This window comes from Alnus glutinosa, chromosome 1, assembly GCF_958979055.1.
Source record: "Alnus glutinosa chromosome 1, dhAlnGlut1.1, whole genome shotgun sequence".
Lineage (NCBI taxonomy): Eukaryota > Viridiplantae > Streptophyta > Magnoliopsida > Fagales > Betulaceae > Alnus > Alnus glutinosa.
In genome coordinates this window covers 45,725,731-45,749,927 of record NC_084886.1, presented here as the reverse complement: position 1 = coordinate 45,749,927, position 24,197 = coordinate 45,725,731, and the positions used below count along the sequence as shown (strand labels likewise).

The following is a 24,197-nucleotide window of genomic DNA, read 5'->3' as shown; positions in this document are numbered from 1 at the left end:
TGGAAGCTAATAATTGATGCAATTCACAAAAAATACTAGTTACTACTCAACATTAAAGTTTCCTTTCAAAGAAATTAAGATGCATTTTAGGGCATTACAGAATCATACTGTAGAGAGCTTATTATTGTTGAATAATCTTCTGGCGATCTTGACGGCGAAGACAAGTAAGGCTTGGGTGGTACTTGCAAGGATTCGAGACTCCCTTCCAACATATTAACTACTCTACTCATTGATGGCCGGCTTGAAGGGTCAGTCTGGATGCACCACAAACTTACTATTATCATCTTCCTTGCACTTTCGTGATCCTCTTCATTCATAAGGCCATGCAATCCTAGATCTTCATCTTGTGTAAGACGCTTGTAAATCCAATGCGGAAAGAATATTTCACTAGTATGATCAATCTCGACATCTTTATTCCTTCTTCCTCCAACCATTTCAAAAACCATCATTCCGTAGCTATAAACATCTGACTTGTGAGAGACCCCTCCAAAATTTCTACAAAATACTTCTGGAGCTATGTATCCTACAGTCCCCCTCGCACCCAACATTGATATGATACTCTTTTCTCTAGGGCATATTTTTGCAAGGCCAAAATCAGAAATCTTTGGGCAAAAGTTCTCATCCAACAGAATATTGTGAGGCTTTATGTCAAAATGCAAGATTCGTGTGTTGCAACCTTTATGTAAGTACTCTAATCCTTGAGCAATGCCAAGTGCAATCTTGCATAATGTTTCCCATTCTAATAGTCGATCAGCCTTCAAGGGACTTTCTTTATATATGAACTTCTCGAGAGATCCGTTTGACATAAACTCATAGATGAGAGCTCTTTTAGAACCCTCAAAGCAAAAGCCCATAAGAGAGACAATGTTGACATGAGAGGTCCTACTAATGCTTGCAACCTCGTTAATGAATTCCTCTCCATTACCTCTTGATTCTTTTAGAACCTTCACTGCTACGAGACAACCGTCTGCTAACTGTCCCTTGTAGACACCACCATAGCCCCCTTCGCCTAATTTATCTCTAAAGAAGTTGGTCATTTTCTTGATCTCTGAATAACTGTATCTTCTAATCGTAAGAGGTCCATGGTTCTTTAGAAATGCATGGACAGTCTGATGGCTTAGACTTTCCTTCTTCCAAGAATAAATTATTTTATTGGATAAGAACTTTCCCCTGAAGCAGCAATAAATTACAACCATCACAAGTACAACTCCAACTCCAGCAGATAAAGTAGCTGTAATAAAGAATTAAATAGAGATTACGAAGTTAATTATATGGTGCATAAACGAGACTAACACGAACTACCCATTAAGAGTTAGATCCTAAACATTTTCTTGTAGTGACACCAGACAAGACATGAAGAAGTTTTGATTGGCCGAGAGCTAGGGAGGGAACCTCGGAGGAAAATCATCAACTAAGAAAAATTGTCTATTATAGGTCCAAAAGAATAATATGAAACACGGAAGTTTGAATACTTGACAACAACTTTAGAAGTCTTCCAATGGATTCCATAGATCGGAGTACATCCTCAGAACGATAAAAATAAGAAAGTGGAGCCATTGCCTATTGGGGAACCTTAGTTATATCATTACATGAAATAATACTCCAAAGATTTAATATAAATTAGCCACAACCACTACCAAAAAAAAAAAAAAAAACAAAATGGTTGTTAGTGGCCATTTTTTTAATAGAAAAAATGACCCTATTCATTTAGCACCGTTTGAATAGTGCACTTTAACATAGGGTTGAAATTTCATATTAGTGTTGTTTACTGTTCAAACAATGCTATATTGGAGTGTTTATGCTCAAACAACACTAAATAGTTAGCGTCGTTTGAACAGTAAATTTTAATGTCATTTACTGTTCAAACGACACTAACTTTTTAGTGTCATTCTAAATTGTATTTTTGGAAAATTAAAATTAAAATTTTTAAAACATTCTTCTTCTTCTTCTTTTTTTCCTCCCTTCTTCTTCTTCTTCTTCTTCTTTTTTTTTTTTTTTCACTGAATCGTGTAATATATCATGCCAATATTTCAGTAAAAAAAAAAAAAATCGTGGGCGAGGGAGAAGAAGAAAAAGGAAGAAGAAGAAGAAGAAGAAACAAAAAATGGTGGGGGGCATGAGTACGTATAAGAAGAGAAGAAGAAAAAGGGTGAGGGAGACGAAGAGGAAAAGAAAAAAGAAAAAAGGAGAGATCAGAGAGAGAGATAGAGAGAGAGAGAGGGGGGAGGATAATATATAAATAGAAAGAATTTTAGCATTGTTTGAACAGTAGACGACACTAAAAATTTTGAATTTCACGCCATTTCAACAGTAAATAGTGTTAAATTTAACGTCGTTTACTGTATGTTCAGATGACACTGATTCAAATTCTACGCCAAACAGCACTAAAAAAATCAAATTTAGCGCCAAACAACACTAAAAAATTCAAATTTAGCGCCATTTAAATAGTAAACAATGCTAAATATAGGGCCATTTTTTACAAGCTAGCGACACTAGCCTAAACCAAAGTAAAACAGTATTTTTCTTTGCAATGACCCTTGGAAGGAGTAAAAAAGGAGTTGCAATGAATGTGTCTAAGATGCAATAGATCACCACCAGCTGGAATAATATCGACAAGAAATTTGATTGAAGTGATATCTCACCTAATGCGATCGCCAGTTTCATTTTTTTACTGATCCCTGCAACAGAAGATACAAACATAAAAGATATTAATTTAAAGTTTAAACAATGAAGATTGAAGTGAAGCAGCTAAATTGGCCGCCTTTGATCAAAATCCCTAACAGGGTTAGTAAGAAAGAGATGTCAAAACCAGCTCAGTTATATGAATCTGATATGGGTTTCATTGCAACAAAGTTATTTATATTACTCAATAATCTAAATTTGACACTACTCCAAATCAGCTAAAGCTATCGCTTTATAGGGGATCAGGATTTAACAATTTGAGAATATAAAACGTTTAAGAAATTTGAGGGGATCCTAATCCATTTATAGGAGTGGGGTTATGGCATGGAACAGAAATAATAATAGCAGCACAAGTAATAGGAATAAATACAACGTAAAAAGACAGAAATTTATATGCATTTTCATGTATGTATGCATGTATCCCCACATATTGTTGCGTTATTCGTAAGTCTATACCTCCCTCGTCACAAGAAAGTTTTCCGTCATGGCCTGGCTTACATGGAACGCCTCTTTCATGACATTTGTAACATTCCCAAAAGACACGCACCCGAAGGTCGAACTCAGGGGTTAAAAGCCTAAACAGGTCATCATCACCTGGCGACGGAGGATGATCTAGACTCATATTCTTTGGGAGCTGAATAATTGAACATCCAGGAAGAGAAGTAGGAAAACTGTCGCTTGAATTACTATAGTAGATATTATAGTCGTCCTTGCAGCTCTTTGTTTTAAAATTTGTAGGGGGAGGAATATCGGGAGGGCGATGGCATTTAAAAAATGTCTGATTGGGTGTGGCGATTTCAAAAGAGATGAACGAAGGAGAGCTGCGAAAAGTCAAATTAGTTAAGGATTCGCATGTATTGGATTCCAAGTACTTCGAAAGATGTGAGTCAGAGATATGTATTATAATGGTGTTATCTGGTGATTTTTGTGAGATGCCTCGAACTTCATATGGTCTTCCCTCCAGTACTATCGTCGGATTCTGTTCCCGACAATCTAATAACACACCGCATTCGGGGTTTGTGTTATTGGTGAATGGAAAGTGAATCTCCCCCAGATGTCCACAGCGAAAGGGTGCACATCTTTGGGTGTCTCCCATTTCATCCTGAGCCGAAAGAAGCAGCACGAAGTGTGAGAGAAGAGAGAAAACGAAGAGAAAGACAGAAGCCATCCGAAAATTCCCAATTCACCGGAGAAAAACAAAGAAGGCCACTAAGAAATCCTTGCTCAAAAATGAAATAACGTGTTTGAACAACTTCATGGCCTTGTTTCTTCACTATATAACATTGAGTTTCTGATCAGTTGAACACGGTAGTTGACTTGGAAATTGTATATGGAAGACTCGTAAAACGGGGGGGTGAGATTAGAGCAAGTCCGGGGTTCCCATGTGATAATTGGTCTGTGCTTTGGGAAATTCCTCAACACCACAGCAGAAGAAAGTACTGAGGTGAGGGATTTTCCTACCCATCTTCCCTATTGACCCGCATCAGAAAGACTTAGACTCCTTGACTCTTCAAAACCAAAATTCAAAAATATTGATGGAAATCAGCGGCCGGTCTCAATCGTCCATTAATCTTGAAGATGACTGAAACCAAAAAGAAAAAGACCTCGATCTCATCACCCATTTCTTGCCTCCCTAATTATTGTACGTGTGTGAACATGGAATTAATAAAGGTAAAGAAAATTAGAGCATATATATAGTGGGTGATAATTGAATTACGCGCCTTCCTCATAATAAAACAAATAATATATAATTTGGTATAGATATGGTCCACAATCTTTGGAAAAGTTTCGGAAAGCAGAAAGCCGTTTAAAGACGAAAAGCATTGGGCATCTTTGAAAAATCTTAAGGGTTTTTTTTTTTTGCTTGGGTTTTATTCTCCTTTTAGGAGAGAATAGAATTTATGTTAGTGCCTTTCTTTTCTACGGTTTAGAGTATTGGGTCTATTGTAATTATTTGTTTAACTAATTTTTTACTTTTTGTAATTATTTCAGCATTGTTTTAGTTTAGTTTGGATCTATTATTGTGAGAGAAATTATATTTTGTCATCCAAAGACATAACTATTGATTTTTTTTTTTAATTTCTTTTTAATTTATTTAAAAAAGAAAGAAAAGAAAACATAAAACCACACCTCAATCTATTTCCATAGTTTTGTGATTTTTTGTTTAATAAATAAAAAAGGGTCAATAGTTGTGTCATAAGGTGACAACATATTATATCTCATTGTTGGGGAGCCCACCCATTTTTTAATTTTAGGATGATCCACTTCTTCTTCCTTTTAGATCAAAAGTGAAAATTCTCTCAGGTAATCCAGCTCATTTGTATCTTATATGGGTTTCATTAACAAAATTATTTCTATTAATCATTAACTAAATTTGACATGCACTAATCCAAATCAGATAAAGCTATTGCTTTATGGAAGTGTATTATATAATACACTTAGCAAAGAGCAGAAACAATAGCATCGCATGTATTAGGAATAAATACAACTTTTTTTTGGACGAATAGAATAAATACAACTTAGAAGGACAAAGAAATTTATATGCATTTTCATGAATGCATGAGGATATCTGTATTTCATGAATGAAGGACAAAGAAAAGTTGTGCAAGTGAAGGAGCTTTGCATGAAGAATACACAACAGAGATGAGTTGTAGAATCAAGAAGATACCTTGAAATTGAAGGCTGCAGAAGCTTAGAGGTGAGAGATCTCTCGTAACGGTAACTTCAACAGGTCGGTGACCTAGTCACGTTGTTGATTAATTAGCTCTTGAACTGAAAACGTTTCGCTACTAGTTACATTAATTATTGATATCAATCATATCATACATACCAAAATATCATTAGTCCACGATGCATAATCTTAAAAAATTAGATAAATCATAGAAAGAAAGAAATAAGTAATCACACTAAGCCCGGCCAGTTGACAGGTTCTATATGAAAAAATTACCGTTGAGTCATTGAGATGATACCATTCCATCTTATTTTTATTACACGAAGTTATTGATCTCTATCTCCACTTGTATGAACTCATGGAAAAGAGCTCTTCCAATTAAGTACCCAAAAACAAGAAAACCAAGAACTCTCTTTCCATGTTTTTCTCTTTCTTTCTTCCTTTTTAAGATGGTAAAAAAAAACCGATGTTTAATGTCGTTTGAATATTATATTGTCATTTTTTGGCCAAAAAAAGATACTATTCATTTAGTGTCGCTTGAATAGTATTGCTAAACATAGGGTTGAGACCCTAAATTAGACTCGTTTAACTGTTCAAGCGACATTAATTAGAGTCATTTCTATTCAAACAACACTAAACAGTTAGTGTCGCTTGAGCATTGAAGCGATACTAAATAATTAGTGTCGTTTGAACCCCTAAACGACACTAATGTGAATAAAAAAAATTAGGTTCCTGCGCTGGAGCATAGGAGATTATACGCCGGAGCGCATGAGGCTTCCTGATCTTTGATGCTTGCTCAAGACCATAAGCCATTTCAATCAACTTTGGCTCCGAACCTTTTAAGCCCCTAAAGCAAATGCCAAATGGCACCCCCATAGTGTCATGATCTGCTAGGACGCTTATTCCTGGAAAACCACCAATTGCAAGAACACTAGAAATAGAGAAATCAGGAGTCACCAAGGCATCTAGCTTACTCTTTGTCATCAACTTCACAAATCCATCCCTAGACAGCCTCGATAAATTTGACAGTACTGTTGCCTTCTTTGCTTTTCCAATTCCATTAGTGGCTTCGGCACTCAAAAAATGTTCCTGGTGAAGAATTGCTGCAATTATAAAGCAGATTTAGATTGATTTGGTTTGGGCACTAGCTCAAATCGGACAAGAGAAGAGGGTATGTTTTTTATTAAAGGAAACAACCGGTACACGTGTCCAATTGGACACGAGTATTTTATACGCGTGTCCAATTGGACACGTGTATTATTACACGTGTCCAATTTGTACGCGTGTCCAATTTGACACGTGTATTAAATACGCGTGTCCAATTTGACACGTGTATTATTACACGTGTCAAACTGTTATTTTTTGCCAAATATATATTAAAAAAAAAAAATCGGTTTTGTATTAATTTTTGAAAAAAAAAAAAAAAAAAAAAAACTCCTTATCTTATTAATCATACAAATCTTTGAAAATACGGTGAACATAACTTATACACATAAAATTAGGTTTGAAAACTATATGCTATATGTAAGGGTAGTGATTGGGGGGAGGCAAATGACCGGCTCTCTCCCCCCCTTTAATATTAAAAAAATCACTTTCAATCCAAAAAAAGGAATAAAATAATATAAAAGACAAAAAGTAGATTGAAAGTGATTTTTTTAATATTAAAGGGGGGAGAGAGCCGGTCATTGGCCTCCCCCCAATCACTACCCTATATGTAAATTTTATGGTTGAAATTTATACTTTTTAGGTTCTTTATTTATATATATATAGTATACTATATTGTACTATATGCATAATTAAACAAATTTGGTGCTATATATCTAATTAAACCAAATAGTTCAAATTAGGGTTTAGTTTTGTACACCATCTATGTTTAGAAACAAAAAAAAAAAAATTTAAACATAACAAAGTTAAAAAACCTATAATTAATACTATATATATAGATATGCATGCATGTAAACGGTTTAGAAACTATATACAGTAACCTTGCTATTTATGGCTATATATAGTAAATGCAATTATTTTAAGAGTTCTGCGCTACATAATGAATTAAATATTTATAGTTTAGTCCCTCATATAGTACATACATTTAGGGTTTATGGCTATATATAGTACATACACTTAGAGTTAGGGTTTATAGCTATATATAGTATATATAGTATATACACTTAGGGCTAGGGTTTATACTTATATATAGTATATATACTTAGGATTATGGTTTATCGATATATATAGTATATACACTTAGGGTTTGGGTTTTAGGGTTTATAGGTATATATAATATATACACTTAGGGTTATGGGTTATAATTTAATTGATTTTACATTTAATGAATAATAATGTCAATATATTTTTCACGTGTCATTATTGTACACTTTTAAATATATATATATATATATATATATATATATATATATATATATATATATATATATATATATATATATTAAATCATGAGCAGTTCAAAATTAAATTGTTCCGATATATATAGTATATACACTTAAACTTATGATTTATAGCTATATATAGTATACATACTTAGGGTTAGGGTTTATCGCTATATATAGTATATACACTTAGGGTTAGGGTTTATAGGTATATATAATATATACACTTAAAGCTATGGGTTATAATTTAATTGATTTTACATTTTATGAATAATAATGTCAATATATTTTTCATGTGTTATTATTGTACACTTTTAAATATATATATTAAATCTTGAGCAGTTCAAAATTAGATTGTTCCGATATATATAGTACATATACTTAGGATTATGATTTATAGCTATATATATATAGTACATGTACTTAGGGTTATGGTTTATAACTATATATATATATATATATATATATATATATATATATATATATATATATATATATATAATATACTTTTGGACAGAGGATTAGGGTTAGGGTTTACGACTATATATATACAGTACGTACCCTTAGGATTATAGTTTATAGCTATATATAGTCTATGCATTTAGGGTTAGAGTTTAATTTTATGGTTAGGTTTTAGTTTTTATTTTTTATTTAGGGTTTAATATAGTATATATACTTAGTGTTAGAGTTTAATTTTAGGGTTAGGGTTTAGTTTTAAATTATAGTTTACGGTTTAGTTTTAGCGCGTAAGGTTTAGCTATATGTACGGTACATACATTTAGGGCTGCATGGGTTTGTATTTTTTTTTTTTATGTGGTTAAATTATATAAATACATATATATAAATTTTTTTTTTTTAAATAAATACAATTGGGGACGTGTATTTAAATACACGTCCCGGATTGGACATGTGTACTCAGTACACGTGCCCAATCCTTTGGCCAGGACAGCTGCGCGGGAGTTCTCCCGCGCGCCACCTGGCCTTAGGTGATCGTCTATATGTATATATATATATATATATTTTTTTTAAAATTCAAAAAATAATATATTAAATATATATAAATATATCGGAAATGGGTAGCTTCCATTTCTGATCACTCTCTCTCTCTCTCTCCCCCCCTCTCCGTCGACACATACAGCCGCACCGGACAGCTCCCGGCCACCGCGATCCGCCCTTCCCGCCGGTGAGACGCCCTCTCTCCACCTCTCCTCCTCTCGGTCTCTCTCTCTCTAATATCTCGCTCCGTCTCTCCCTCTCTCTACCTTTCTCTCTCTATCTCTCTCTTCCTCTCTATCTCTTTCTCTCTCTGTCTACCTCTCTCTCTCTATCTCCCTCTTCCTCTCTATCTCTTTCTCTCTCTCTCTCTCTCTCTCTCTCTCTCTCTCTCTCTTTCTCTCTCTGTGTATCTCTCCCTATCTCTCTCTGCCTCTCTCAGTATACTCTCTCTCTCTCTCCCTCTCTCGCTCTCTCCCTATCTCTCTCTCTGTATCTCTATGTCTCTCTCTCTCTCTCTCTCCCTATCTCTCTCTGCCTCTATCTCTCTCTGCCTCTATCTCTCTCTGCCTCTATCTCTCTCTGCCTCCCTCTCTCTCTCTGTATCTCTACGTCTCTGTCTCTCTCTCTGTGTAATAATATGAAGTTAGTTTTTTGTAATTTTGTGTTTTTTATTTTTGCTGATAGTATTAATTTGTTCCTCCCAAAAAATGCAGGTACAAAAAATACAACAATCAGTAGTATATTACATCACAGAGTACAGGATTGTGAGTAATTTTCAAAATTTGTTTCCTACATTTTTTGGCTATAATAAATTTCAAATATTTGTGATAGTATTTATTTATATATTTTTCTTAATTGTTTATCATTGCAGTATTACTATATATTGTTGTATCATTTTTTTGATTTTTCTGTGGTTGGTTATTATGCATGGAAAATATGCATGCGTACAGTTGTATATTTTTTGGTGATATATTTTACCATTTACAAATTTGTGTTGTTATTATCATTTTCGACAATTATCATATTTTGGTTTTTGGGAATTCTATAAAACCGAAATCTGACAAAATGACTCAACAAAATGATCCTCATATAGAAAATCACTTTTTAAAAATAAAATTATGGAATTGTTTAAACTAAAATTGAAACAAGTATATCCTACAATTCGTTTTTGATATTTTCTTAAAAAAATAATTTGAGAAACATAAAATGACCCAAAATATTTAATTTATGACCAAAAACCCTTAAAAAAAACCAAAAAACCAAGCTCCTTAACCCTAAACCACTAAAAAAAAACAAACACCCTAACCATAAACCCTAAATCCTAAACCCTTTAGAAAAATCAAAACCCTAACCCTAAAGCCCAAACCCTATAACAAAACAAAAACTCTAACCCTAACCCTAAACCATTTTTTTTAAAAAAAAAATACCCTAACCCTAAACACTAAATTCATAACCGTAAACCCTAAGCCCTAACTCTAAACACGGAACAATAAACCTTTTTTTTTAAAAAAAAAAGAAACACCCTAAACCCATATTTGTTTTTGTTTTTTAAAAAAAGAACATTCAACTCTTAAAACAAAACAAAAACCCTAACCCAAGAAAAAACCCTAAACTAAAACCCTCTAAACCCTTAAGAAAAAACTAAAACCCTAACCCTAAACCCTAAACCCTTAAAAAAACAAAAAATTCCTATACTTCCAAAAAAAAAACTAAAACCCTAAACCCTAATCCTAAACCCTTTTTCCCAAAAAAAAAATCCTACACTTTCTAAAAAAAATACCCAAACCCTAAACCCTAAAAAAAAAAATCCTACACTTTCTAAAAAAAAAACCCTAACCCTAAACCTTAAACCCTAAACCCTAAAAAAAAAATCCTACACTTTCAAACCCTAAAAACCCTAACCTTAAACCCTAAACCCTAAACCCTAAAAAAAAATATCCTACACTTTCTTAAAAAAGAAACCGTAACACTAAAAACAAAAATCCTAACCTTAAACCCTAAACCCTAAGAAACTAAAACCCCAAACCCTAAACCCTAATCCTAGATCCTTAAAAAAAATAAAAAAAAATAAAAAAAATCCTACACTTTCTAAATAAAAACCCTAACCCTAACCCATAACGAACCCTAAACCCTAAACCCTAAAAAAAAAAATCCTACACTTTCTAAAAAAATAAACCCTAACAATAAAAACAAAAATCCTAACCCTAAACCCTAAACCCTAAGAAACTAAAACCCTAAACCCTAACAAACCCTAATCCTAGATCCTTAAAAAAAGAAAAAGAAAATAAAAAAATCCTACACTTTCTAAATAAAAACCCTAACCCTAAACCATAACGAACCCTAAACCCTAAACCCTAAAAAAAAAATCCTACACTTTCAAACCCTAACCCTAAACCTTAAAGCCTAAACCCTAAACCCTAACAAACCCTATACCCTAAACCCTAAAAAAAAAATATCCTACACTTTCTAAAAAAAGAAACCCTAACACTAAAAACAAAAATCCTAACCTTACACCCTAAACCCTAAGAAACTAAAACCCTAAACCCTAATCCTAGATCCTTAAAAAAAAATAAAAAATAAAAAAAATCTACACTTTCTAAAAAAATAAACCCTAACAATAAAAACAAAAATCCTAACCCTAAACCCTAAAAAATACATCTGGCACGCCCCCCACTCGCGCCGCGTCGTTCGTGAAGACCCACACAAGGAAGGACGGCACTTACGTGAACGACCGTACACGGGTCCTATGCGTATGCTACTGATTTAGTTTACTAATATTTTTAAATTATGTGTGATATGTCATTATTCAATATATGACAAATTCATGTTGACGACGTACATGAGAGGATGACGCAGAGTTCATCCAGTGATCCAGCCGTCACGCAAAGCGTCTCCGCAGACACGGTGCGTTGGGTACCGAACGACGCTTACGAACAGGCGGTTGGGAGGCCTGAGTATGCAGGGAGGGTTCGGCAGGTTGGGCCGAACGTCACACCTGTTCGAGGGACATGTTTCTCATATAGGCCTCGGTCACAGGGGGGACCATCTCAGGGCACATCTCGGGATTTGGCCAAACAGTCTCGGAAGATGGAAGAGATCCAAGCGGAGCTACAGGCTGAGCGAGCGAGAAATGACCGGTTGGAGCAGCGCGTGCAACAGTTCGACGGCATAGAGCAGCGCTTGCGACAGTTTGAGGTCTTCATGTCCTCCATGGGAGTACCAGCACCATGTCTTGGTAATCAGTCTTCACCTGCACACGTAGGTAGTACGTCGTCCGTTAGTAGTGCATCTGCAGGTATGATTTATATTGTGTATAGGACAAAATTAATTTCAATTTGTTTTCATTTCCCCTTTAATTTTGCAAGTAATATTATATACTTTAATTGTATATATTATTTGTAGGTAATTCGACAACGGTTGGTACGTTGTCGCCTGTTGGACGACAGCTGAGCCAGCACTCCACTGTCGCTACACCTTCGCCCGCTACACCATTCATTGCGCAGCAATCGCCGGTTGGCGAGAACACGCCTGGGACGGTACCTCGTGATTCGCAGGGACGCCCTTCAGATTTGTAGATATTTTGTGTAATTATTTTTTGTTCGTAAATATTTGTTTGTTAACGAATATGTTATTAACTATTGGTTTGTGTAATATGATTTCGTGTTGTTTTTGGGTAAAATAAATATTGCGTTATTTGTGGTCGGAAATTACAAAACTTGAAAAATTCAAAAAAAAAATTAATTAACCCAAATAAATTTTAAAAAACAATAACAAAATTATTTTTTTTTTAAAAAAATCCAAATTCAATTTTTTATTTAATTAAAATTTTTATTTAATTTCAATTAAATAATTAAATTTAAATTTTATTTAAATAAAAAACTGAATTTGGATTTTTTTTAAAAAAAAAAAACAATTTGACACGTGTATTCAATACACGTGTCAAATTGTGCAGTTCGTGACATGCACATTTGACACGCGTATCACGCGTGTCAAAATGCACGTGTCTAACTGTTTGACACGTGTACGACACTGTACACGTGTCAAACTGCACGTGGCTATTTGCATGCATTTTTGTAGTGTAGAAAAGGCAGCGCTTGAGACGCGAAGGGTCTGGTTTTGGTAGAAAATTTTGTGGATGGTGAAGTTGATATCGCCCATGATGAGAGTGGGTTGGCCATTGCTGTTAAAAGAAGATAGAATGTAGAAAGTGATCTTTGATAATTCCAAAGTTACAAGGTATATCAGTATATATACAGTTTTGCAGAACCAACAAGAAAGGAAAAAATAATTTTACAATCAATGAGAATATGTTTATTTAGCAAAGGGTCTCCTCCATATTTTTTCCATATAGATTTGGCATGTCTAGAGAGCATGCACAGCTGTTGTATCTTGATAGACTTGAGAAGCAAGGTAGACAGTGATTTCCGGGTGCTTTCCATCTTGGTGTGATTGCATCAATGTTTGGTGGACAGGATTGGCTCCATGTTGTGTGTACTGGTTTCCTTTGGTGGTACATAGCATAGCATGATATGCAGGCATTGACATTCCTTGATTGGTGAGTTGTCTTGTGGCTGATTGATTTCCATCATAGTGCTTATGATACTTTCCTTTGGTGGCTGTAATCTCAGAGGATGATATTGCAGTATCGTTGGTGACAGTATCTTCAATGTGCTGGTTTTGAATATGCGAATCTCCACTAAACATAGCTGGCGTGGTTGCTGCCTCATTGACAATAGGTGATGTCGTGGCTGCTTTAGATGAGGCTTCATCATGTGGTGTTGCATTCGTGGCTGTTGTCTCATTGGTAGTGGGTTATGCCGTGGCTGCTTTAGAGAATGCTTCAGCATGTGATGCTGCATACGTGGCTGCTTCAGAGGGGGCTGCATCATATAGTTTAACGGTTGTTGCAAGAGATTTGGAATCTAGGGTATCCACAATGGTACTTTTCTTGCGTATCTTGGATGTAGAAGGGGAATGAACTCGAACCTGTTCACCAATTATTCAATTTATTTAGTCATTCCATATATAAAGTAAATATCGTGATTGTTTATTTTTTAAAAAAATTTAATACTAATTATTAGTTACTTAATTATCGTTAAGATTTATTGTTTAAGTAATTAGATAAATTAACTCAAATCTTAAATAATCTAATCTCAATTTTATATGTTTATCTTCTAGTATATTTATACATTCATATACACACAAATGCACTTATATCTATATCCAGACTCACAATTACAATAATTCAACTTATATATATTACGTTACGAAGAACTTTTTTAAAAAAAATACTTAACATGTTCTCATTACAAAGTTAAAAATAATACAAATGAAGTTATATGATCTTATACGAGCTTGATTTGTTTATTCAAGCTCTATTCGATTAATAAACGAACCAATTTCAAGTTGAGTTAATCCGAGTCGAGTCTAAGCATGTTCACAAATAACTTTGCTTGCTTACAACCTAGTCAAACAAAATTGAGCTTTAAAGAAAAGAAAAGAAAAAACCTAACAAGCCGGAGCTCGCATAACACAAGCTACGTGTCGTGTAGGCAACCCGTTCCTTGAAAAATGACTTCCCATAAATAAAAAGAACATGGTAAATTTTCAAACTTGGGAGGCGGATTAGAGCAATCTCATTGGGCAGCAGCCAAAGTCTTGTACAAAATTTACCTGCATTCGTTAGTCATTTTAGCCAAAAAGATGATGAGCGCTCACTCACGTTTGGCCGACCGAAATAAACAGCTAAAAAATTATTTTGGTCAGTCCGGTAATAAATAAAAAATAAAAAAACCTCTGCATCCAATTTGCGACCGTGCTAAGCAAATTGTAGCTCAACAAATTTCGTTGAGCATTGTACACTCAAAAACCAAATCAAATTATTTCTTTATAATTGTTGAGGAAAAAATAAAAATATTTAAATAAAATAGTAAAAATTCATAGCAAAAATAGGTATTATAAAAAAGTGATAGTTAATTAATTTTTTTTAAAAGTAAAGTTTAGCTTAAAATTTGATGATCAGGCCAAACAAGCCAAGTTCTTACACAATCGTACTGCAAGATTTTAATTTGGTTTTGCGTGAGCATGCCCTATCTTTGTTTCCCTCTTTTCGAGATGGACGGCTCAAGCTTTTATGGAGGATTCTCTGGTCACCCCCGAGCCACAGTCGTAGTCCAAACAACTTTCACTTTCCACTGGTGCTCCACCTTTTGTCCCTAAAAGAAGACGAAACGGGACAACACACAAAAAGAAATTAAGCAAAAAGAGGAAGAAGAATAAGAAGAAGAGAGAAGAATGAGCTTTCCACTGGAATAGAAATGTTGCAGACAATCCAATCCTTCGAATGATTCTGAGATAAAGATGATCCATTTAGAAATAGTTCGATCGATTTTGCACCATTTTGCCCTCTTGAATAATAATATAACAACAAGATCATAGCAAGCTCACCCACGTGCCAATAACACAATAAATCGGACTAACAAAAAATTTTGAGACAAGTTCATTGGAGGCACATTGTGCTCCGTCGGAACATATACAACATAATATGTTCACGAATTTATTACAGGAAATAAATAAATGCCCTGATCATTTTCACTCAGGAATAGCAACCAGCACAGGACGCCATGCTCTTCTTAGCAACGCCCTGTGCCGAAAACCTGTCCAGGCCGGCCTTGACGATGCCGTTCCGGATTTCCAACCAACCAAACTGCCGCTCCTAATCGAACCGCCAGTCCTCTCTTTCGTTTCTCCGAACGGCGGCGAAGACACGAAAAGGTCTTTGAGAGTTCGGTGTCCCTGCAGCTCCGCCACCAAATCCTTCTCCTCCTTCTTTTGCGGAGAACAAGTAGGCGGGATTAGTGGCTGAGCCATGCGAGATGATCGGCGGCTGAGCAGCATTCGGAGGGTGGTCTTGCGGCGACGGAATTGGACAACTGGGCTTGTCCTCGGGCTCCGCGTGGGGCTCGGCGCCACGCCGCACTGGGTCGCCAGCAGCTTGAACTTCTGAAGCGTTGTCATGTATGTCCAGGTTCTCTGTTTTCTCTTCTTGGGTTTGAAATTTGTAGGGGCCGGGTTTAAAAGATGGATTGGTGGTGAGTGAGTGAGGGAGGGTTAAGAGGGAGAAAAGGGAAGTGCTTGTTGGGAATGGGTTATCATCTTTTTCTTTGATTCACTGAAGCCTGATTGGTTTTTGTTTCTTTTTTCTTTTTCTTTTTCTTTTTTTTTTCTTTTTTTTTTGGCAATTTCAAAGCATGGACTGGGCGGTCGACGGTTGAACGGTGCATTTTCCAACTAAAATTCTATTTGTATGGGTTGTGAAAAAGAGGCATTCTACTCACTCGTCCCAACTGAGCATTCAAAAGTCATTATTGACCTTCATTCCAACCAATCAAATTATGCCATAATTTTATATATATATATATAAGTTTATGAATTAGGTGAAGGAACCTGAAGAAAAGTAATGGCTATATTTTATATAGGGTTACATAGTCAAACTTGTTATACAATTTTGTTGCCGGCTAATTAGTTCATACTTCATAGTTGAGATTCGTGAAGATTCTTGGATGTAGAAGGGGAATGTTATGTTTCGGCTATAACTAAAGGCCGAGGGGCTTGTAATCAAAAAAAAAAATTCATACTCCTCGTTAAAAATGAACCGTCTAAATTTTGGTGATCTTGATCATCTGATATGAGAGCTTGATTAATTGAAGAACTCCACGTATCTCAATCTGCACACGCAATATGAGATCAACATCTGACAATTGTGTAATGCCCCAATTTTTCATCCTTAAAATTTACAAGGCATTACTTCTATGACTTAACTTGAAGCATAACAGCATAATTGTTACGATAAAAACAATACCAGAGCACTAACTGAGAACCTAATTTATATTTATTCACATAATTGTACGATTCTGTTTATATTTACGTTCTACTATTACAATCCAATTAAACATGATCAAACTTTTGTCAATATTTTAAAATATTATATTCTCTTCAACTTTTAAGGATAGTTGTTCATAAATCTCCTGGGGAGCTAGCGAAGGGAGGCTTTGATTGCTAATAAGGAGGAGCAAGGGATATGCCTGTTGGAAATGGGTTATTTGATTCACTAATTGGTTTTTGTTTCTTTTCTTTATTTTTATGGCAATTTCAAAGCAAGAACGGATCAAGATCTTTTCAAATTATCTGTACGAATTTGAGAGAATTTGGACAGGTGATTGTCGACTACTTATGAGACTCACCTAACCAAATAAGTAATTGGACAGTCCAATTTTTATTTCGTCAAGTGAGTCTCATAAATGGTTTCTCATAATCATCCGTCTGAATTGTCTCACAATCTTCTTCTCTTCTTTGTTAAAATGTTTGATCTATAATTCTTCCAGCAGAATTGTGCTTGTTATAGTTTATCTCTATTTAATCAGTTTGGATTCATCACATATTTTAGTTAATAGCAGGTAAGAATTCATGTTTTTTCAGGGATAATTACATTATTGGTCCTTGAGGTTGACATAAATTACAAATTACTCCATGTGGTACAAAAAGTTCATGGAGGGTCTCTGTAATAAACTATAATTGCAAATCACTTCCTAAACTCGTTTTTCGTCCACCGAGTTAACAAATTCCGTTAATTTGTCACGTTATACCTAATAAGAAATCGACATGTGACCACCCCAAGCCTAGGGGAGGCCGTGCATCACCCCCCATACGTGGCTAGGCCACTCTCGGCAACCACCCATTTGCTATTTTCTTTTTCTTTTTTTTTTTTTTTTAAAAAAAAAAAAAAAACTAATTTTTAAGTTTTATTTATTTATATTTTTTTTATTGTAATGGACACGTGTCGATTTCTTATTGGGTATGACGTGACAAACTAACAGAATCTATTAACTTGGTGGACGAAAATGAGTTTAGGGAGTGATTCATAATTATAGTTTACCATAGGAACCCTCCATGAATTTTTTGTACCATAGGGAATGATTTGTAATTTAGGTCAATCCCAAGGACCAATGGTATAATTATTCTTTTTTTTTTTTAATAAATTTTCTCAGCTCCGGACTGACCTGATCTTTGGGTGGCTTTCCATTTTCAAGCGCAAAGCGGGTATTGGTGAATTTATGGTCTTTTGATGAATAAAGTGTTAGAAATAATCAACATATTATTTAATCTAACATGCGCAGCGGAAAACGAATAAACAGGATTCAGGCTTACCTCTAGCCATGTTTGCTCAAGCGTCTCCACGATCCATCTGAAGAACAAGAAAGATTATTTGAGGGATCTTCTAACCTATGCCTATTGCTTGATGGCTGTACTGATGGTGTACACAGGCACTCTATTTATAGGCTAGGTTAGGGACCCTCAAAATGGTAAACACCGTATTTGTTTCCTTCCATCAAGGAAACAATATCGTTAATTGATTTTAAAATCAATTAACCGATTCCATATTTACGGTAATCTAAATTAATAGAAATAACCATAATACCGATTCCATATTTACGGTAATCTAAATTAATGGAAATATCCATAATGCCGTATATGTTTATTGAAAAAATAATAAACATAGTAAATACCGTAAATGTGATATAAAGGCCACAACCAAAAAGGAATAATATATTACATTCTCCCACTTGGACTTTATAACACATGACCATATGGTATTAGGTTCTTTAGTTTTGGCCAATCTTTTATGGAATCCTCCAACTCAGTTAAGAAATGTTTCACACGAATCATGGCGGTAAAACCATTATAAAATTAGGTCGTCCCTTCCATGTATCACGATGTAAAACACTCCTTACATGAGTACCTTATGGATAATCAAGCTTTATAAATGAACTTCCTATAAGTCATTCGGGTCCAACTTTATTTATCCTCATGGATAAAAATAACAAATGTGCACAAAAAATCTTTATTATAATAACTTTATGTCTATAGACCAAAAAGAGACAAATCAAGTGAAAATGAATTAATGAGTCTCATATATTCCGCATGACTTTATTCTTTCTTTACCGGTAAACTTTAAGTCATGGGATCCGCAATCATTAATTCAGTACTTATATGCTCAATAGACCCTTTATGTCTCTTAATGTTATCTCTCGTACTGAGATACTTAATGTCGATTTACTTCTGCTTCTACTCTTTATTCTTATAAAAGAAGATTATAGTAGAATTACCGCAGAGTATCTTTATGGTCTAACTGTAAAATCGACAAGATTGAGACTTTCAACAAATGTCTCAACCATCATGCCTGTGTACCAAATTCATAGCACGCTAGACTTTTAGCTTTCTTGGTAGACGTAGCAACTATAGTCTGCAAACTGCATCTCTAGGATCTATCCTTCAATAAAAAGATATATACCTTAGAGTAGACTTTCTACTATCTACACAATCAGCAAACTCAAATCTAAACAACTAACCACCTTCAAATGGAAAGTGTATCCTTAGGTTAAGTTGTTCTTCTTGGTTCCTTGCATATACCGCAAGGCTTTATTTGCAGCACTTTATTGATTCAATATACTTATTGTCAGTCATATGGTTATGTATAATGTAGACGCTTAAAACTTTTCATCTGCCCTTATTCCAATACCTTTTGGGACATTAATCTGTATTTAATTAGTCCCTCTTAATTGCTACTGAAGGTGCAAATCCTTCATTCTAAATTTTTTTCAAAACTTTTTTCAATGTAGGCCTTCCGAGACAATGTTAATATTCTTTATGTCTCTGTGAATCTCTATGTCAAAAGACATAAGAGGTTTCACCCAAATCCTTCATTTCAAAGTTTTGTGAACTTTATGTAGCAAACCTAAATCACCACTTGCAAATATAGGACTAGAAAGATTACTGTACTCCCACTGACCTTAAGGTATATATACTAATCAACAAGGTTTTCTATAAACAATAACCTTGTAAAAAGTATCTTACCATTGAGAAATCTATCACAGCCCATAAATAGAATTCTTTAATTTGCAAGCTTTCTGACTGTTATTTATAAAACCTTTTGATTGTTTCATGTAAACCTCGTCCTTAAGATCCCTATTCAGAAAAGTTGTTTTCGCATCCACTTGATGTAGCTCTAGATAAAAAATGAGCTACTAATGCTATGATCATCTTGATGAACCATCCTTAGACACTGGAGAGAATGTTTCACGATAATCAATGCCTTCCTTATGAGTAAAACCATTGGCTACGAGTCTAGCTCGACCCTTCAGCCATGGACTTAACTCTCACTTCATGGCACTGAATCTCAATGTGGAGTTTTCTCCACTCATAGCATATGAAAACAAATTTGGATCATCTTTATGTCCAATGTCAACATCAGACTCTGGGAGATATACAACATGATCACTAAGAATTGTTGATCTCCTTATTCTATAGGATTTTCTTAATTCTACTTCCTCTGCATTTTGCAATGGGAGAATAGACTTTTGAACCTATTCTGTATGAGTTGGTTGTTCTAGAAATGATTGTGGCTCAGGATAATCAATCTGATTTTTCCTGAATACAATCAATCATCCTCTATGAGGAGGAGACTTGGCCAACTCTAGTGCTTCCTCAAATTCCAATTTATGTGAATGAGCACTCCCACTAGGTTCTGCATCCTCTAGAAATTTTACAATCAACAACTCTAAGATTATACGAAGGATAATAAAATATTAAAACCCTTTAAAGTTTACTAGATAGCTTATAAAAGATCCGTTGGTTGTCCTTGAATCTAATTTCCTTAGGCGAGGATTATAAATCCCCTCTTTAGTAAGGCAACCCTATATGTGTAAATAATTTAAACTTGGCTTCCATCTTTTTCATACTTTTAAAAAAAAGTGTCTTAAGAATAACCTTAGATGGAATCCTGTTTAACATATACACAACGGTTTTCAAAGCTTTACTCTATAAGGGTGATAGCAGATTAGTATTACTAATCATTTCCTTTTGTGTGTACCTACCTTAATACTCTATGCCTATATTAGATCTTATGATCTTCATATTGTTTCTCTTCTTCTTCCTTATAGGTATTGAAAGCATTCAATACCCCAGCTTTAATATTTAGAAGATAGAGATACATAAACTTTATATGGTCATCACTAAAAGAGATAAAAAAATATCTCTGACCATTTAGGCAATGAGTATGAAAAGGTCAACACCTTTTAATGTACATGATCTCAAGAATCTCAAAATGCTCTCTTTGGCACCTCTAGTGGTCTTGTTGGTATGCTTTCCCTTATGCAATCCACACAAGTACCAAAGTCAGTAAATCACCGACTTTTATTTTCTGTATGGAGATATATTTCAATCTCCAAAGCCATAACAAGAGCATTTTTAAATTCTTAAAGACTCTACTTTACGTCAACATCACTATGCAGAAATAAACAAATAATTTTGTTTCAAAAATTGGGACGTAGGTCAATTTTAAATAGACTTTAAATAAACCCCAACCAATATTCCACCAAAAAATAAGAAAAATTTCAAGTTTAAAATAAAATTGAAATTTTTAATAAGCCAAACTAGAAAATAGATTTCAAAAAGATTATGGAATATAAATCATTTTTTGAGGTCAAAATTATAACTGAATTTTAAAATTAACCTATAGATCCCAACAAGCTCAAATTATAAACACGTGTTATCCATTTTAAAAAAGGACTCTGCATTTGTGTTGACAATGTGGATTGTTAAACCATAATCAATCCACAATATATTTGATTGAGTCACTAAAAGAGATTCACGACATACTAGATATGGAGATTATCTTTATTTTAAGTCATTTCTTATACTTCATGCAATCTTTCTTTATATGCCCTTAATTTTCCTTATTTCATGAGAAATATGTATCTTGATTGCCATAATACTTTATTGGCACCTTATTCTCATGCTTTAAGTGTTGGACATGATTGCATTTATTGGTCCTTCCTTTGACATGAATAATCATGTGAACACTTTATAAATTCTCTCATATCCTTGAACACACATGGTTAGAAGTTTATTTACTAACCATTTATCCTTACGTGTGTTACAAGATAAAATTCTACACTTAGAAGAGAGAATTCAAAAAATTGAAATAGACCAACAATGACTCAAAAATCTCAATCTTTAGGGACTTAAGCTAATCTATAATATCCTTCATTCCCATAATGGGATTATAAACACTTCAGAAACTGTAAAAGGTTTGTCTTTAAAGCTTTTTCTATTAGGGTGCTGGCCAAGTTTTGTTTGAACTTACTAAATGTTCATAAACAACCTTTATAAAACTTTGGCTCTAAAACATTCAGGAATAAATCCCTGATGACTTTAGTGACATGAGATTTCATGAACATCTAACTTAAGTGATTAAATCACTCCCACCGTTCATGCTTAATAATCTCACGTGGCGTACTTAATTCCGCGGGAGTAGGTGGTTTGTCCACACGGAGTACCAAAATTTTTAACACCCCAAATGAAAAAGCATATCAATCATTTTTCCAGTCAAAAAAATATTATCATAATGTATTGGAATATAAAACCATCAAAAGGTAGAGTAACAGGAATAGCTACAATAACCCAAAATTAAAATAAATACTTTAATGCTATGAAGTAACTTTATTTTAAATTAGCCAATGCCAATTTAAATAGTAAATTTCAACCTACCTTTGGGCAAAGGTTGCATCACGCATGAAATTTACTCTTTATTGATAAGACTAATAAATTTAAATATTAATAAATAAAAATTCTTCGTACCTTTGGGCAACCGAAAGAAATTTTACTTTTAATACTAAATTTGTTATCTCATTCTAATTAAGTCATAAAAATAAAAACTTCCCTTTGGGGATAGGTAATTAAATTTATGAGTTAATTACAATACGATGTTAATTTTTCTATATGAAGTTCATGTGTACGATCCTTATGCAATTATTACAAAATTAGGATGCTTTGGCTCTCCCAAAATCATAATAATCACGTTGTAATTCATGAACATCTAATAAATCTTTATGAGGTTCATGCGTGTGATCCTGATGTAATTATCATACAAAAAATGGGATGCTTTGGCTGTCCCATAATTATTATGATAATTACGTGTGTGTAATCTTGATGCAATTGTCATTCAAAATTGGGATGCTGTGGCTCTCCCAAAATTATCATGATAATTGCTACTTCATTAACATCCAACAACTTTATAGATGCCCCCTTAATGGCCTTAGGAATATAACAAACCAATACTTAAATGGGGTAAACAGCATTTTCCAAGGTGCAAGCAGATGAGCTCCCAGGAAAGTGAGGGGGGTCACACCGGACACACTTAAATCCCAAGACTTTCCTTGCCAGAACTTTCCCCGACATTGCATTCTTAGATATTACTGTAAACACACCAGTATATATGGTATTGTTAATTATTCTTAGGTCTAGGCATCAAACAATTTATATTTTAAAATATATATTCCTCAATTCATGTATTAAATAAACAATAATTTTAATACACAATACTGTAAATAATAAAGGGAATAAAACTTTAATATGAGGACATAATAAAACACATGGCCTAATGGTTTAGTAAGTGGCCAAGGCTCTTTACACCTGATGAACCCAGGTTCTAAACACCATAAGGCCTAAATTCCCCTTTTAAAAAGAACTTGATGGGTTACTGAAAATGGTTGCTGTATTGGGCTGACCCAATTGGGTTAACCCACTTAATTTGGGTTGGGTATCTGTATTGGGCTACTATATTGGGTTGAGCTTTTGGGTCACAAGACTCCAAATGGGCTACTGTATTTGGGCAATTGGGTCAACCCACTTAATCGGGTCAGGCCTCTGGGTCCATGTATAGTGCTGGCCCAAACTAGGTCAGCCCACTTAAATGGCCTAAAAACTGCATGGGTTTTAAAAAACCCTACCCGAAAATATATCAAACCCAAAAACTTTAATGGGTCGTAACCCTACCCAGTCACCAACCAACCCGACCCGTAATGTTCCAGATGGGTTGAAAACCCTAAAAATGGAACCCTAGCCGCCACCCCTTTATGAAAATACCCATATCAAAATTACAACAACTCAAAATTAGGCAGTATATCATAATACACAGAATAGTGATAAAACAAAAAATAGTTTTATCAAATTTATGGGTTTTCACAAACAGTACGTGAACAACAAATATTCACAAAATAATCGCTAATGCGTTTCTATCATGTCACAAAAGACGAAATATTGCTCAAACAATATTGACAAACAGAAGTGAACAATACCAAATAGAATATACTTGATTCAATATTGATAACACATAGTAAAATTATATGCTAAGCAAAATAGCATAGAGGCTGGCTCTGATACCACATGTTAGAAATAATCAACATATTATTTAATCTAACATGCGCAGCGGAAAACGAATAAACAGGATTCAGGCTTACCTCTAGCCATGTTTGCTCAAGCGTCTCCACGATCCATCTGAAGAACAAGAAAGATTATTTGAGGGATCTTCTAACCTATGCCTATTGCTTGATGGCTGTACT

The 24,197-nt window shown here is 34.3% G+C and overlaps 2 protein-coding genes across 2 annotated transcripts; both read right to left on the bottom strand.

Annotated features, from left to right (window-relative positions):
• On the bottom strand, positions 1–4,219 carry LOC133852746 (rust resistance kinase Lr10-like). The gene is made up of 3 exons (XM_062289497.1): positions 3,139–4,219; positions 2,643–2,678; positions 1–1,231 (listed from the first exon to the last, which is right to left on the bottom strand). The coding sequence occupies exons 1-3, from the start codon at positions 3,848–3,850 to the stop codon at positions 87–89; spliced, it is 1,893 nt and encodes a 630-aa protein (XP_062145481.1). The 5' UTR covers positions 3,851–4,219; the 3' UTR covers positions 1–86.
• Positions 4,220–15,122: 10,903 nt separating this feature from the next.
• LOC133860904 (uncharacterized) lies at positions 15,123–15,886 on the bottom strand. Its single transcript, XM_062296604.1, has one exon. The coding sequence runs from the start codon at positions 15,751–15,753 to the stop codon at positions 15,328–15,330; it is 426 nt and encodes a 141-aa protein (XP_062152588.1). The 5' UTR covers positions 15,754–15,886; the 3' UTR covers positions 15,123–15,327.
• Between the last annotated feature and the right edge of the window lie 8,311 nt (positions 15,887–24,197).